The 16,941-nt window shown below is 35.0% G+C and overlaps 2 protein-coding genes across 5 annotated transcripts; one reads left to right on the forward strand and one right to left on the reverse strand.

The window, feature by feature from the left end:
- The first annotated feature begins 7,592 nt into the window (after positions 1-7,592).
- LOC117905190 (serine/threonine-protein phosphatase PP2A catalytic subunit-like) lies at positions 7,593-11,485 on the forward strand. The gene is made up of 6 exons (XM_034818130.1): positions 7,593-8,107; positions 8,744-8,858; positions 9,521-9,629; positions 9,703-9,780; positions 10,562-10,753; positions 10,858-11,485. Exons 1-6 carry the CDS (start codon positions 7,855-7,857, stop codon positions 11,029-11,031), a joined length of 921 nt encoding a protein of 306 aa, XP_034674021.1. The 5' UTR covers positions 7,593-7,854; the 3' UTR covers positions 11,032-11,485.
- Positions 11,486-12,947: 1,462 nt separating this feature from the next.
- Positions 12,948-16,619, reverse strand: LOC117904362 (probable myosin-binding protein 5). Of its 4 annotated transcripts, none has more exons than XR_004649578.1 (5): positions 15,613-16,617; positions 14,520-15,425; positions 14,192-14,423; positions 13,232-13,355; positions 12,948-13,149 (listed from the first exon to the last, which is right to left on the reverse strand). XR_004649578.1 is itself a non-coding variant. In XM_034816939.1 (4 exons), the coding sequence occupies exons 1-3, from the start codon at positions 16,349-16,351 to the stop codon at positions 14,215-14,217; spliced, it is 1,866 nt and encodes a 621-aa protein (XP_034672830.1). In that variant the 5' UTR covers positions 16,352-16,619; the 3' UTR covers positions 13,379-13,505; positions 14,192-14,214. The 4 variants fall into 4 exon arrangements, 1 of the variants encoding a protein (XP_034672830.1); XR_004649577.1 differs by having other exon boundaries at positions 12,948-13,138; positions 14,508-15,425; XR_004649576.1 differs by having other exon boundaries at positions 14,508-15,425.
- Positions 16,620-16,941: the final 322 nt, after the last annotated feature.

The raw sequence follows: 16,941 nt of genomic DNA on the forward strand, positions 1-16,941 counted from the left end.
ACTTAATTCTTACTTTAAGTATTAAGGTTGTTATTGACTTAAAATTTATTATTTAATTTTTTACTTTAAGTATTAAAGTTGCTTGATAAAATTAACTTAAAAATTATTTTAAATCATCAAATTGATATACTTATCATCATAAATTTTAAATAGGACAAATGAAGTCAGCGGTTCCAAAGTAGTTATGGAGATTGTAGAGGTAATTAGGACAAATGAGGATAAAATGATAAAATAAAGATGCGGACTTATTAAAAAATTAACTGTTTTTACTTATTATTTAAGTTTTTTTTACTTTAAATCATATTATTAAGTTATTTTTATCAAATATCCTTAATTTATTTAATAATTTAAATTGAGTTATTAGGTCATTTTAAGTTATTAATTTCGTTTACTAAATACCCACTTAAGATGATGTTTGTTTTTTCGTTAAATAGAAAAAAAAAATCAAAATATTTAACTTTTTCTCTTCAAATAAAAATAATATGTTAATATTAACTAATAAAATTAAAGTGAACTTGTTATCAATAGATTTAATTTAGTTATATTAGTTTATATGAGCAAATTATTTTTTGTTGAATATAAAAATAAAATATTTTGATTTTTTTTTTTTTTGACTTTAAGTTATTAAATTAATTTATCAAACACCCCACATGATATTGTTGGAATTTTTATGTGTAGACTTACATAATCAATGTAATAATGTCATAAATCAATGTTATTTTATTTTTGCATTGTGGTCCATAATGGGACTGGACACATATTATTGCTTGATTTTTTATGGGCTCACCCTAATTCACTTGACTGACCCATTAAGTCAAGTGGTTCAAATAATGTGTATAATGCGTTATATATATATATATATAAGTGAAAAGAGAAAGATCTCTTGCTCCATCTCTCTGCTTCTTTTTCGTTGGGCTGGAGAGGGCACACACAACACATTTGGACTGAATCTTGGGTGTAAGAAAGATAAGAGTTCATTGAACCCGAATTCACATACCATCACGGACTGAGCTTCGTCTTGGAGGCAGTGAAGCACGAAAATGGCTTTTCACGGCATTAATCAAGGTGAGTGTTTCGTTTATTCTCGTTTAATGCATACTTTAATGTCTACATGTGATCTTATGTTGTTTAAATTTTCATCAATTGGTATCAGAGCAAGGTTGCATTAAGTTAGTGGGAGCCATTTTTGGTATTGTAATATTATGCTATTGTTGGAAGGATTACTATTATTGTATATTCCCCTGTGAATCAAGCAATGAAGCATGTATGATTGCTTTTGATTATTTGTTTTAATAAGATTCTATGGGACGTTGATTTATGATTATGTATATGTTGTGATGTTTGATTATGTAGTCCACACATTAAAATTCCAACAATTTTTCCCACTTGGACTACATAATCAAACATCACAACATATACATAATCATAAATCAACGTCCCATAGAATCTTATTAAAACAAATAATCAAAAGCAATCATACATGCTTCATTGCTTGATTCACAGGGGAATATACAATAATAGCAATCCTTCCAACAATAGCATAATATTACAATACCAAAAATGGCTCCCACTAACTTAATGCAACCTAGGCTCCCAACAACCCCATTTGAGATACATGTTCATGAAACACAACTATAGGTAAGCCTTTTGTTAGTGGATCTGCCAACATACCTTTTGTGGACATGTGCTCAATATCAATAAGAGACTCTGCCACTTTCTCCTTAACAAAATAGAACTTTACCTCAATTTGCTTGGAGCGAGAAATACTCATAGTGTTCTTAGAAAAAGCAACAGCTGCGGAATTATCACAAAATAATTTCAGCGGTCTAGAAATAGAGTCAACTACTCCCAAAGTTGAAATAAAATTCCGCATCCATATAGCATGACAACAAGCCTCATAACATGCCACATACTCTGCCTCCATAGTTGAGGATGTTGTAAGTGTCTGCTTGACACTTTTCCAAGATACAACTTCTCCTGCCATCATAAAAATATAGCCCGTAGTGGATTTCTTATCATTTATGCAGCCAGCAAAATCAACATCACAAAACCCAACTACATCAAGTATGTTGGTGGGCTGATATGTCAACATTAAGTCCTTAGTTCCTCGCAAATACTTAAGGACCTTCTTAGCAGCTTTCCAATGTTGACTCCCAAGATTGCTCAAGTACCTTCCCAACATGCCCACAACAAAAGTAATATCAGGGCGTGTGCATACTTGAGCATACATAAGGCTGCCAACCAAAGATGAATAAGGAATGGTTCTCATTTCCTCTCTCTCATCATCATTTTGAGGACATTGAGCCTTTGAAAACTTATCACCATTCACAATTGTCACTCTAGTAGAACTACAGTTCTGCATATTGAACATCTTCAATATCTTATCAATATAGGTTCTCTAAGACAATTTAAGCATCCCATTAGCCCTATCACGAAGAATCTTTATGCCCAAAACATAAGAAGCCTCACCAAGATCCTTCATGTCAAAATAGGTTGACAACATGTGCTTTGTCTCAATCAACAAGTCAGAATCATTTGATGCAAGTAGTATATCATCAACATATAAAACAAGAAATATGTAACTACTCCCACTCACCCTCAAATATATGCATCTGTCAATTGCATTCTTTTTAAACCATTTTGGGTGATAATCCTATTAAACTTCAGATACCACTGTCTCGAAGCCTATTTAAGACCATAAATTGACTTATTGAGCTTGCAAACTAAATCTTCCTTTCCAACTTCTACAAAACCAGTAGGTTGCTCCATATACACATCCTCATCCATATCACCATTTAAGAAAGTTGTCTTGACATCCATCTGATATAGCTCCAAATCAAAATGGGCTACTATAGCCATAATCACTCTAAAAGAGTCCTTGGTCGATATAGGTGAGAATGTTTCTTTAAAATCAATTCTTTCTCTTTGACTATAACCTTTAACCACAAGTCTAGCTTTATATCTCTCTATTTGCCCGCTAGAATCACATTTAGTCTTAAAGACCCACTTGCATCCAACTGGTTTACAACCATGTGGCAATTTGACCAAATCTTAAACACCATTCATACACATAGAGTTCATTTCATCATCCATGGCTTTTTCCAAGAAGTGAATTGAGGACAATGAATTGCTTCTTGATAAGTGACTAGATCAGAAGCATCATAACCATCATACTCAAGCTCCTACAAATAAACCATATAATCATCTGAAATAGCCGGCCTACAAACCCTTTGTGATATTTTCAAAAGAATCCCATCAACAACAGTACCATCAACAGGAATATCAGGTTCCACTTGATCACCATACTCTCCTTGATTAGTGGTCAGTTGTTGGACAATAGGAACATCCACATCTGGAACATAAGATGTAGGAAAAGAGATTATAACATGCTCTTCTCCAAAAGGTATCTCACGAGGCATAAAATTGAGATCAACATTAACTTCATCTTCAAAGTATACAACCTTGTCTGACACAATGATCCTGGTGGTATGAAATGGACAATAAAATCTGGAACCCCTTGATCCAATACAATAACCAACGAATAAACCACTAATGATTTTAGGATCAAGTTTCTTTGACTATGGGTTATATGGCCTAACCTTAGTCTTACATCCCCAAACATGAAAATGGTGATGACTCGGTTTTTTCCCTGACCATAGCTCATAAGGTGTCTTAGGCACGGACTTACTGGGTACTTGATTCAAAATATATGTCGCAGTCTTTAAGGCTTCACCCCATAGAAATTCTGGTAAGGAGGAATTAGACAACATACACCTCGCCATATCCAACAATGTTCGATTCCTCATTTCTGCAACCCCATTCTATTAAGGAGTGTCTGGCATTGTATATCTAGCATCAATGTCGCATTCCAATAGAAACTTAACGAATGTCAAGGATTTCGTCCAATCTCATCATATCTCCCATAATACTCACCACCTCTATCAAACTTCACATCTTTAATGGGTTTTCCCAACTACAACTCCACCTTAGCCTTAAAGGCCTTAAACACATTTAAGGAGTAAGATTTCTCATGGATTAGTTCAATATAACCATATCTAGAGAAATCATCAATAAAAGTTATGAAATATTTATAATCCCCTAAAGCAGTTGGTGTCATGGGACCACATATTTCTGTGTGGATCAAGTCTAAATTACTTCCACACTTATCAATCTTCTCCTTTCTGGTCTTAGTTGTCATCTTCCTCTTTAAGCAAACAACACAAGTCTCGAAGTCCGAGAAATCAAGATTAGAAAGCATACCATCTCTAACCAATCTGTCTAATCTTTGCCTAGAAATATGACCTAGGTGTTTGTGCCACAACATGGAAGAACTTAGATTCATTCTAACACACTTGCAACCAATAACAAAATTGACAGAAGAGGAATCACATAAAGGACCATGATGCAAACTAAAACTATAAAGATTGTCAAACAAAACAACATTACCAATTAGAACTGAGTTGCTAAATATATCCATTTTTCCTCCTCTAAAGTGGAAAGTGTAACCTTGTCTATCCAAAATAGGTACAGAAATCAGATTCCTCCTAAGTGAGGATATGTAAGCAACATTGTGTAACAACAAAAAACTTTATGTGATCAACTTTAGCTTTATCATGCCAAAAAATTTTACTCACTTTGCTTCCATCACCTATATACACACATTCTTCATGCTTTGACGACCTCCGTTTGTTTGTCATCTCCTGCAAAGAATTAGTGGCATGAATAGTGGCACCAATATCTAACCACCAAGAATTGGCATGAACATCAACCATATTAGTCTCAATCATGTTTACATTCAAATTAACCACAACCACAATTTCACATTTTCACATTTCTTCTTCTTCTCCAGCCAATTTTTAAACTTGAAGCAATCAGCCTGCTTGTGCCCAATCTTGTGGCAAAAGTTGCACTTCCCCTTGAATTTCTCACTCTTTGTAGCATTAGAAGAAGCAGATGCATTGGAGGTTCCTTGACTCGAATTCCTTTTCCTCTTGAATTGCTTAGAGTCTCCAAAATTCTTGTGTAGAGGTTTTTTCTTCATATTACTCACTTAGTCAGTAACAAGAGCAAGTGAGTGAGTCTCATTTTTCTTCAATGAGACTTCATGTTGCACCACAATGGACATCAACTCCTCTAGAGTCCATTCTTCCTTCAAGGCATTACGAGTCAACTTCACCGCATCAAAGGAAGTAGGAAGAGACTCAAGTATCAACCATTTCAAGAATTTCTCACTCAACTCCACTTTCGTCTCATTTGCCTTGTTGAAGTAGTGTTTTAGCTTGATGATGTGATCTTTAACCTCACCTACTCCATCATACATAGTGGTTGTGAGAAGCTTCAAATAAGTTTCTATTTCTGCCTTATCAATCTTGGTATAATTGGCCTTCACATATTCCAAAAAGTCTTTGGCCCTTTCCGTTTTTGGGACACATTCTTTAATAGATTTATCCATATTATACTTCATCACCATCAAACAACTCCTATTGGAGTGCTCCTATATCTCATAAAAGGATCTTTCATCAACAGAGCTCACATCAGTGAGCTTACTTGGCTCATCAACTCTCAAAGCCAAGTCTAAATTGTGTAAAGTCATATGCACATTGAAAGACTCATACCATTCCTCAAAATTATTTCCAATAAGGGGCTTAATGGCAAATAATTGCAGAGTAATTCCAGGATTGCTAGTAGCTAAAAAATAGCAAAATTAAACAATATGCATATTACTACAATATCATGCTCTTTGCTAGTTTCCATAATTTTTCAATTTAGCAATAGATTGGAATTTTGAAATTTCACAGCGGTAAGGACAACTAATTAAATATCACAACCAAGATGCACTAATTTTATTACCGAAATGACAAAAGAAAATTAGTACAGTTCATAATATATAATTAATTTCCTTCACCAATCTAAGCATCCTACCAAGTATTATAATCATCGATAGGACAATTACAATTACTCGCATGGACCTTAGTAATCACAATAATAAAGCAACCAAAAATGGGAGATAAAATATCTCAACAAAGACAATTTGACACATATAAGATTACGATAGGCAACCGCATATTTGTTCACTATTGTCATGATAAACTCAAATATTTAATTTGCACAACTTGACACATTTGGAATTGCAATAGGCAATCACACAAGTGTTCTTCATTGCCATAATAAATTTAAATATTTAACAAAAATGGCCTAGGACAACATTATTGGTATAAGATAAAAAATTATACCATAAAGAACAATAATAATAATAATTGTCCCAATAAAACCAAATTTAACAAATACATAATAATTCCAAGAATATGCATAATCATTCCAAGAATACCAAGACAACCAAAACCAAAAAAAAAAAAGTTTTTTTAATGATGTCATGATGACGTCATCTCATTTTCTCCACTAGAACACGACCTGGTTATGGTTCTTCTAAAGATTTTTTTTTAGGCCAAAATTTTGTGCATTTTCCGACGAAAACACTTAGGTTTTCACCCTCAAACATCAATCCTTCAATCTAAACCCAAAAATTGCACAAAAAACACATAAAAGGAAGAACCAAAATAAGCCCTAATTTATGAAATTCCATCAAATAGGCTCCAAAAACCATTAAAAAAAAAAAAAGGGTTTTGCTCCAAACAATATTCTCTACAAGTCTCCAACATCAATTGGGCTTGAAAACCGAGAAACAACACCAAACGAAAGAAAAAAAAAACTAAAAAAAAAATGGCTTCCAAAACCAGAAAACGGGAAACCTAAAATAACCCAAATATGCAGCTCAAATGTCATTCATGTTGTGCTCTGATACCAATTGATGAAAATTTAAACAACATAGCATCACATGTAGACATTAAAACAAGTGGAAGAATTGTTGGAATTTTTTATGTGTGAACTTACATAATCAATGTAATAATGTCATAAATCAATGTTATTTTATTTTTGCATTGTGGTCCATAATGGGACTGGACACATATTGTTACTTGATTTTTTATGGGCTCACCCTAATTCACTTGACTAATCCATTAAGTCAAGTGGTCCAAATAATGTGTATAATGCGTGATATATATATATAAATGAAAAGAGAAAGATCTCTTTCTCCATCTCTCTACTTCTTCTTTTTGGGCTGGAGAGGGCACGCACAACACATTTAGACTGAATCTTGGGTATAGGAAATGGAAGAGCTCATTGAACCCATATTCACATACCATCACGGACTGAGCTTTGTCTTGGAAGCGGTGGAGCACGAAAATGGCTTTCCACGACATTAATCAAGGTGAACGTTTCGTTTATTCTCGTTTAATACATGTTTTAATATCTACATGTGATCTATGTTGTTTAAATTTTCATCAGATATAAGACATAAAAATGTATATATATAATTTGTATATGATTTCATATATTTATTTTCATACATCCAATATATGGTTTCTGAATTTCAAATGACTCATTTTTTTGGGACTTACATATGATATGAATATGATATGCCACGTTTGAAGGAGAAAATCAAAAACCACAAAAACACCGAGGACCAATATATAAATAGATAAAAGAACAGGGACCAGAACTGCAATTAAGCCTAAATTTCAAAACAATCATGGCTCTCTCTAGAGCCTCTTCCCTGCTTTCAAAACCAAATCTCCGTTTCTGTTGTTCTTGATTTGCTCTTCTCCAATTTCCTTCTCAAAACCCTAACTTTAACCCTAACCCTAGCCCTCTTGCTATAACTCCAATATCCCATATCTTATCTTTGTACCTCTCCACCTCCGGTCCTTATGACCGGGATATAATACTTTTCCGGCGAGTACAGCTCTCATTCCGGCGATCCGGGTGTACGGATAAGATTCGTGAGGGAAGCGAAGGATGCCGTCCCAGGCGGATCTGGACCGTCAGATCGAGCACTTGATGGAGTGCAAGCCGTTGCCGGAGGCGGAGGTCAAGGCTTTATGCGAGCAGGCTAAGTCAGTTTTGGTCGAGGAATGGAATGTGCAGCCGGTGAAGTGTCCGGTCACGGTGTGCGGAGATATTCATGGGCAGTTCCACGATCTCATCGAGCTGTTCCGGATCGGAGGGAAAGCTCCCGAAACCAATTATCTCTTTATGGGAGATTATGTGGGTGAGTTTGATAATTGTGTGCTTAATCCGTTGCAGTTTTTTGTTTTGTGCTTTTGTGTTTCAAATTGGTTGTTTTGGGTCTTTGGGTGCAGTCATGGTTCTTTTGGCACACACGATCGGAGCTTAATAGGAATTATTTGATTTAGGTGGTTGAATGTAATGGGATCTACAGGTTGAGTGTAGAATCTCATTCAACGTTTGTGCATGATTTTTGTATTATGAAAACTTTACTATGGTATATGTAGTTAACATAAGGATGGACGAGTGGGTTCTTTGCGTTCTGTCCTGAACGAGTGATGGAACTTAAGCAAGATTGGACACAAATATTTGTGGGAAAGGAATTTAATGAATGGAGATGGAAAGAAAGGAGTTGGGTATCATTTAATTTCATGTTTTACTCTTAGTTTGTCAAAAAGGGTGAATCTAATAGGAAGGAATTCAATCTTGTACTATAAAGCTCTCCAAATCATATTCTAATTCCAATTTTAAGGGATTGGTTTCGTTGCACTGTTGTATCTCATTCAACTATTGGTGTGAACTTTGTCTGCTAATCTTTTATTTTATCTTCTTTATTATTTTTTGGAAATTTTTTCTGAGGTAGATTGGCATTTTTCATAATTCTGTTTGGTTCATGCAGATCGAGGATACTACTCAGTGGAGACTGTTTCGCTTTTAGTATCCCTGAAAGTTCGATATAGAGATAGAATTACAATTCTGAGAGGAAATCATGAGAGCCGGCAAATAACTCAAGTGTAAGAACTTTGTGTTCTTTTCTTATCTCCCCATTGGGCCCAGTCTACAATAGTAGTAGACTATCTTTGACTTATAAAACAATTCCTTTTCTTGCTCATTAAAGTCAACAAATTCCCTGAGTTCCAATCAACATTTTGTCAAGTAACTTTAGAAATTTTGCACAATTTTCTTGACTTTTATGATTCCTGTTATCTTTAAAGTTTTGAGTGGTGGAAATATCCTCAAGGACAATAGTAAGGAATAACTGAGCAGTCAACTAGATTTGCACGAGTGTTTCAACAACTATGATATGCTCCCCTAGCTACTCCCGAGTTTACTTGGTTGTTTCCCTTGTTTTTAATGGTTATATTCTTCTTTTAATATGAAAACTACTGCTCTTACTGAGAAATAAAATTTGTTTGGGCCATGTAGTGAGGAGCTACCTTAATTATATGGTAATACTGGCGCTCTCTTCATTTTATCAAGGGGTGCAAGCCTCATTGTTGTGTGTATCGAAGAAACAAAATGGAGAGGGAGATGCAGGCCAAGCTTGAACTTGCTAAACATTTAAAGAGAAATGTAAACATGTAACATGCTGATCGATTAGTTCTAAAGTTGCTTGTTCATGGATTAATACTGTGTTTTTTATTTATATCAATAACTTTATGATTTCTCTTTTCAGGTATGGTTTTTATGATGAATGCTTGAGAAAATATGGGAATGCAAATGTCTGGAAATATTTCACCGACCTTTTTGATTATCTACCTCTTACAGCTCTTATTGAGAGCCAGGTTTGAATTATATAATGCTTCCTTATTTGGTTTCCTTAATATCTTATTGACAACCTTTATTGTGTCTTTTTAGGTCTTCTGCTTGCATGGTGGACTCTCCCCATCATTGGATACATTAGATAATATACGTGCATTGGACCGGATACAGGAGGTGCACTCATAGTCCTCTTATTATTGTCTCACTTCTGAATGTGATGCCAGCACATCTAAAAATGAAGGTTACTTGTAGTAACAGACAACCAAAAGAATTTATATTGACATAATCTCTTCTGATGTGGTTCAGTCTAAATGTTCAAATTACCTTTTCTTTGTTGTTGGGAAATCAAGTATGAGCCTAAATAACCATCAAGAAAATGAAATAGCACTGAATTGCTTTACTTAAAGATTACTTTCTTCTCGTTGATGCCTTATGTACAGTTCTCTTTCGAGGCCTTTCTTTTTGGTGCCCTGTGTGTATGTCCTATATACTTTGGTGTACTATTTTCGGTTGTTATTAATTTTCACATACCTATCTTTGCCTATAAAAAATAAATAAATAAATCGATGCCTTGTGTCCATATGTAACTGGGAAGGGCATATTGGTTCATTTGTCCTGGTGTTTCTATGTCTTTCAATTTTGAAGTTTCATGTATTGAAATTCAATGGAAACATCTTTACTGGCAAGATATCTTGAAAGATCTAATGACAATATGACATCACTTTATTTTGGGGGTTCTTGCATTTGCCATTAAAGTGATAATTGAATCAGTTGTAGTACTTTTTCTAGGAAATGACTGAAGCCATTTCTGTATGCTGCTGTGGTACTTCTATTTCATGGTGTTATGGCTGACCTGTCTATGTAACCTATCCAATTTAACATCCCCTTATAAATTTAATGCCTTTTTCAAATTATGTTAAATCTCATGTCCTTCCCTTGCTTTGTGGGAAACCAGGTTCCTCATGAGGGCCCAATGTGTGATCTTTTGTGGTCTGATCCTGATGACCGATGTGGGTGGGGAATTTCCCCTAGGGGAGCTGGATACACCTTTGGCCAGGATATAGCTTCACAGTTTAACCACACGAATGGGCTTACTCTTATTTCTAGAGCTCACCAGCTTGTTATGGAAGGTTACAATTGGTGTCAGGTTTGTGACATTGAATGAAAAGCAAAATCAGTTTATCATCAAATCATATTCCAAGTTCAATTTCTTGTACCTTTTTTATAATTTATTATTATTATTATTTGTAGGAGAAGAATGTCGTGACAGTGTTCAGTGCACCGAATTACTGCTATCGATGTGGAAATATGGCAGCAATTCTTGAGATTGGCGAGAATATGGATCAGAATTTCCTTCAATTTGACCCAGCACCTCGACAGATTGAACCTGACACCACACGCAAAACTCCTGACTATTTTTTGTAATCTCCATGAACTTACCACGAATCAATTATTCTTATTTCATGTTGTGTTTTTGTAGATGTGTCTTAGAAAAAGAACAATTTTCGTGTTTTAATTGAGGGAGAGAACGAAGGTTAATATTATCTATTATCATCATTCTTTTGTTTGGAATCAACCTACTGCTGCATCCAAGCAAGTTTCAGGAATCAAATGCAGAAGTTTTTGGCAGGTTTTGATACTGTATTCTAGAGATTGAGGGGAACAGCAACTGGATATTTTTTGTGTTATCCTTGGGCAAACAAACCTGTGGAGGTTGTCTCTTCATCTTTTTCTCACATTTTGTCAAATTAAAGTGGGATCCACTGATTGAGTATTTTTCTCTTGGTCAACTTCTTTTTCTTTGTATATTTAGACTCAGCATTTTGGTTGTTGAACTTAAATTTAATTGACTAGGTCAGCTATTAATGCTGTCTTCAGCTGGTGATAAGTGCTTGAAATGAAAATTACGAATTGTTGATTGCATGCAGTAATTTGATCTGCCATTAGGTTTATACAGTTAAGAGTGTTTTGATTAGGAGAGAGTTTTCATGGTTTTTGACTGCACAAAATCTCGGTGGCCATGCCCTTGATTCAATCTGTTTTGCCCAATGTTGTTGCCAAAGTGGGCTTGAGAAGGCAGTTAGACAATGATCATGATCCCATCTGTTTTATTTGATATATGATATGATACTGAGATACGTAACCGTGTTGGTAAGCAGGCCAAGTTCCTTGTTCTTTGCCCTAACATTTAGAGTGTCTATGACAATGTTTCTCTCTTGGAGTGTTTTCATTGGAAGTGTTTTTCAAGTGATTTGGAAGAATACTCTTTCAAAAGTATTTCTCCAAAAAGCAATATAAGTGATTTTTCAATTTTTTTTCTTAACTTTTGATTGTTCTTTAAAAACATTGTAAAACAAATTCTTATATTATTAGGAGTGATTCTGGAAGTGTTTCTAACATTTGATAAAAAATTTTAAGTATTAGAAATATTAAAAATGTTTTCTAAAATCACTATCGAATGGACTCTAATTTTAAAGTCAAAGGGTTGAGTGAGATGAATCGCATTGAGAGAACGTTTGATGAAACTTAATGTATATTACTTAATGATTTAAATTGATTTTAAATTAAATTGTTTTAAGTTATTGACTTAAAAAAACTTATTATTATTAATTTTTTTTTAAGTCTTAAGATTATTTAGTAAAATTGGGTGAGGAGGTTATTGGTTTTGGAAAATATTAATTAAAGAAAATTAAATATAATTAAAATTAATTAAAATTTTATATATTTTAAAATTATTTAGTATTTATAATAAATGAGTTTGAAAAAATATATAAAAATAATTTATTAGTTTTAAATATATATTTTTATTTTTCTTCATTTGTTTTTTTTTTTTTTTCTTTTCCTCATTTTTTTAAAAAACCAAACATAGTTAAAATTTATTCAATCATCGAATTCACATATTTATAATATAATCTTAAACAATAAATTTATTTGTTAAAGATTCACGTTTAAAGTATTATAGATACATAAGATAACTACGACAATATGAATATAAGATTATAGTTGTAAAATATACTCTCATTAAACATGGATAAATGATGTTAAAAAGATTTGTAATTAAGAATAAGTTAATTATTTTAATTTAATACTAAAAGTTATTTTTTTTTATTTTAAGTTATAATATTAAATTATTTTATTAAACATGCGTAATTTATTTAATAACTTAAGTTGAAGCATTAAGTCATATTAAGTCATTAATCGATCTATCAAAAAGAAAATTGGAATAGGATTTTCATATCCCATGTTAGGTAACAGGCCCACGATATTTATGACCAGTAGATTCAGTGGAACCTGTTGGATTCATGGAAGATTGGGCGCTTGCAAGCATAAAACTGAGCATATAGTCTCAACTTGTGGGAGAAATTTTAATGATTAATATAACTCAAAATTTGGATTCATACAAGAAGCAGCAGTTCCAATAGAAGCAGCAACTAATATTCACTCTCTGAGGTTCTGAGGTTTTACCCCAATCGCTATGAAGTTGTACACTTGTATGTGCCTCCCTTTCTGCCTTCCCCGACCTTGCAACAATCTGCTGGCGCCCTTGTAATAATGTAAAGGAATATCAATCAAGCACAAGGGCATTTTTAACTATCAAACACAAAGCAGGCATATCAAATATTACCTTCAAGCGCTGTCCCCATGTCTATCATCAATCATTTTCTGCTAAACTTAGATGTTTGGATGGTTTGCAGGTGAAAAATGTTTCTGGGGACATACCCGGTTGCTCGATCTTAATGCTACTTTGCCTGCACATCAATTGGCTGTGGTTACATGGACCATATATCATCAACATTTGCCAGCCACAGATAAATTAGCATTGTAATGTTCTGCTCCCAAGTTCTATTTTTTCTTTCTGAAACCATCCTCAATTTGCAGCATTGGATGCTTATGGTCATCTGATAGAAATAGATTGCAGTGTGTATTATGGTGTCAGGATTGTGCTTTCTATAATGACCAATTTTCACCTTAAAACGATATGGAAAACAAAATTAAACCATGGGACAACACATGATACATACAAATGGCTAAATGCAGTTCCCCATTTTAGTATTCTCTACCTTCTGAACACAAGTCAGTTCACCTAAGATCATCATTGTTCTTGTATTTGTCACTGAGCAAGTATGTTTGAATTTCTTGAGGTTGTGAATTGTGATAGCTAATCCTTATATTTGTTACTGAAATAAAGAACATCAAAATAAAAGCATTTGAAGGAACATATCATCTTGAGGGGAAAACAATGTGAGAACCAGGAGCCCCACTAAGCTATAGTTATGCAAACTATATAAAACTAAAAATGATAATTGCAGATATAGTTATGAAGCCAACAAGAGATGAATTTCTAGATGCTAAAGTAAATGGGATTTGTCATAATAAATAAGTTTCAATATAGCAACTACTTAATGTGAAAGAATAAGGCCAGTTTGTCAGGGACCTAGGTTAGTGCCATATCATGTAGATTAGTATTTGGCAGAACTTTCATGAAACTATTTGTTTTTTTCTTTTTGATGCATAATCTCCTAGGTGACCTGCAATGTGATAAAATAAAGACAATCAAAGAGTGACAATTTTAGAAGGCAATTACCATCAAAATGGTTATTGTGAAAATCATTCGCAATCATCCTCCAAGGGAATTTTCACCAGGTCTTGAAGCTTATGCAGATGGTGAGCTATCTGTGTCAAAATGTTTCTTCCTTCACTTCCCTTCTCAAGTGCCCGAGCAGCATGATTCAAGAATCCACCATCTTCTTCAAGAGCTTTTAATTTCTCATGGAGATGAGGCACTTCTCTTGATATTATATCATTGCATGCATCCCCTGCCACCCCAGAAAGTGTATTGAAGTCTTTGATTGTGATTGTGTGTGTACACATATATGCATCTATATATATATATATATTACCTGTGTCGTTACCTGTGCCTTCCTCTGTATCGTTAACCATGTCAAAGCTCAGCTGCAAGGAATGCCTCCCACTGTGTGCAGATGAGTGAAACTTCTTCATATTTTTCAACCGATTTAGAAGATTGGATCTCTCGCCCTCAAAATCCCCTGATGATTTGTCAATGGTCTCCCCTCCATTCTCTTCTTGCAATGACCTCGTTTGATCATATTTATGCTGGTGTTCTCCATTATTCTCCACTTCATTGAAGCAAAAAGCAGGGCTGCTGCATTCAGATTTTTCACTTAAGGACTCAGATTTCAACTGTTGGTCATATTCATCACCCTGTATTTCAATTGAATCACATCCCTCAACAGTGAATTTCTTGCTGCTTTCATTTTTCGGTTGATACATCTCAAGTTCAGCCTCTAAAGCTTTGATTTCGTCCTCTCTCTTGCCAAGCAAATCCCTCATTGCTTGCAAATCTTCTTGGTCATATTCAGCCTGCTCGTCCATCATCCTCTGATACTGTAAGGCTTCCATCTGAACTGATGCTTTCTCTGCTTGCAACCTTGTGATCATGGCCATTGCATTATTTGCTGCAATAGCAGAAGCGCTTCTTTCTTCATCCAGTTCCATGTACAAAGCTATTAATGACTTGCGATCCAGACGTGCTTGCCTCTTCAAACGTTGCATGGTGGAATCAGAATCTGCTTCATTTGCAGCATTTCCCTCAAGAGGCTCCAAGACAAACTCCGCCTTCTCAAGCACCGGTTTCCTTGGCAACCTGGTAGCCCACCTAGGACTGGATGTGGCTGAATCTGTCAGAGAGATTCCAAAAAACCTATTTCCTCTAGAAAACCCCATAGGGGTTCTTTCTTCATTTGAATCCTCAGATTCTGTTAGCAAGGGCACAGTACAAGCTTTAACATCTTCCCTACCTAGTCCACAAGACCATCAACTAATCAGTGAAACAGAGCAAAAGTATTATCAGAAAGTTAGACAGGATATTAAAAAAAAGAATAAATTAGAATGCAAATGAATTAATATGGATTAAAATGAGCATTGAGGAAGGCAAAAACGAGCAAAGCTGTAAAACAACTTACATTATTAACTTGCATTGATTACCTTGAATTGATGCATATGAGCTATACTCATCCTCTAGAAGCTCTGATTCATTATCCGACGAGAATTTGAGATCCATGTGCCGAATTTGGGGTAATTCCAAGTGACGAAAATCCTCATTTCTCGTTGCAAAAAATGGAGCTCGAGGAGAAGGTGTAGGAGCTTGTGAAAGAAGGTTCCCATGGCTTGCAGAGCGGGGAACATGACCCTTGGCCATGGAGGCTCTCATCTTCAAAGGCCCCCCACAGCAAGAACACTGGTGAACACCACTCTTGTCAACTTGTCCCACAGGCAATTTCACTTGCATTTTGTGGTCATTATCAACAAAGGGCTCAACATTGTTATGCAAATTCCCAACCAAAGATCTGTGTGTCTCACAATCATCTCCTCTCTCAGTGGCAAAAGAAATGAGGCATCCCTCACACATCCTCCGGATATCAGATAACTTCCTGTGAGCGTGACAGTAGGCAAGAGAGGAAACATCCTTCTTGTGATCTTCACATATGGAATCGTTGTAGTAAAAGCTGGGATTCCTATGAACGAGAACATGATCAATCCTAGTGCAAAGCAAACATGGTGTCTTCAATTCAAAAAACTTTGCAAACTCATTGGCAACAAATCCAATAAACCCATCAAGAAAAAGCAAAATTATCACCACCCATTCCAGGATTGCATAGATCACAAACTGGGGCAAGTATCCAAGCTCCTGCTCCACAATCCGCTTGAATGATCGCCAGGCCATAATTTTCCCAATAACCCAGAAAATGGAATAGAAAAAAAATTAACCTTATCCGTATATACTCCTATGCTTGTGAAAAATCAAGGGGTGATGAGATAGAAGATCATGACCTTGGTGGGGAAAACCGAACCGAGATCATGACCTCTTTCTCTATCTCTATCTCTCTCTATCTCTGCTTTGTGCCTTTGTTTTGTGCATGGTTGAGTGAGGAGGGAGGGAGAGAGAGCTGAGAAATTGGGTGGTGGTGTGAGTTTGGCTATAAATGGAAAACCTCCATCTTGTGGTGAATATCATGGGGTGGTTTCTGGGATCCTTGACCTGAAATAACGGTCTATCATGCACACCTCAACCAACCCAAGACAATGCAAAACGCTGTCGTTTTATAATCATAGTCTTCCAGGCTTCTTTCCTCCTGTACATGGTTTGGCCATGCTGCTGTGTGTTGCTGGTTTGGCCACACTCAATGGAATGTGCCATTCAATCAAGTACTTGGTTCTAAAGCTCATGAAGAATGTTTTTAAAAAGCACTTTTGGCTAAAAAAGTATTTTTGAAAAATAATAAGAGTGTGTTTCACCATAATTCTAAAAAATGT

Source organism: Vitis riparia, chromosome 17, assembly GCF_004353265.1.
Source record: "Vitis riparia cultivar Riparia Gloire de Montpellier isolate 1030 chromosome 17, EGFV_Vit.rip_1.0, whole genome shotgun sequence".
Taxonomy (NCBI): Eukaryota; Viridiplantae; Streptophyta; class Magnoliopsida; order Vitales; family Vitaceae; genus Vitis; species Vitis riparia.

What these genes read in the sequence shown, in the direction of transcription:
- LOC117905190 (XM_034818130.1), top strand. Translation starts at nt 7,855, where the DNA reads ATGCCGTCCCAGGCGGATCTGGACCGTCAGATCGAGCACTTGATGGAG. An exon ending in CTTTATGGGAGATTATGTGG is followed by an intron (nt 8,108 to 8,743) that starts GTGAGTTTGATA and finishes TGGTTCATGCAG; the next exon opens with ATCGAGGATACTACTCAGTG. An exon ending in AAGGTTACAATTGGTGTCAG is followed by an intron (nt 10,754 to 10,857) that starts GTTTGTGACATT and finishes TATTATTTGTAG; the next exon opens with GAGAAGAATGTCGTGACAGT.
- LOC117904362 (XM_034816939.1), bottom strand. Translation starts at nt 16,351, where the DNA reads ATGGCCTGGCGATCATTCAAGCGGATTGTGGAGCAGGAGCTTGGATAC. An exon ending in CTCATATGCATCAATTCAAG is followed by an intron (nt 15,426 to 15,612) that starts GTAATCAATGCA and finishes CTTGTGGACTAG; the next exon opens with GTAGGGAAGATGTTAAAGCT. An exon ending in AGGCACAGGTAACGACACAG is followed by an intron (nt 14,424 to 14,507) that starts GTAATATATATA and finishes CTGGGGTGGCAG; the next exon opens with GGGATGCATGCAATGATATA.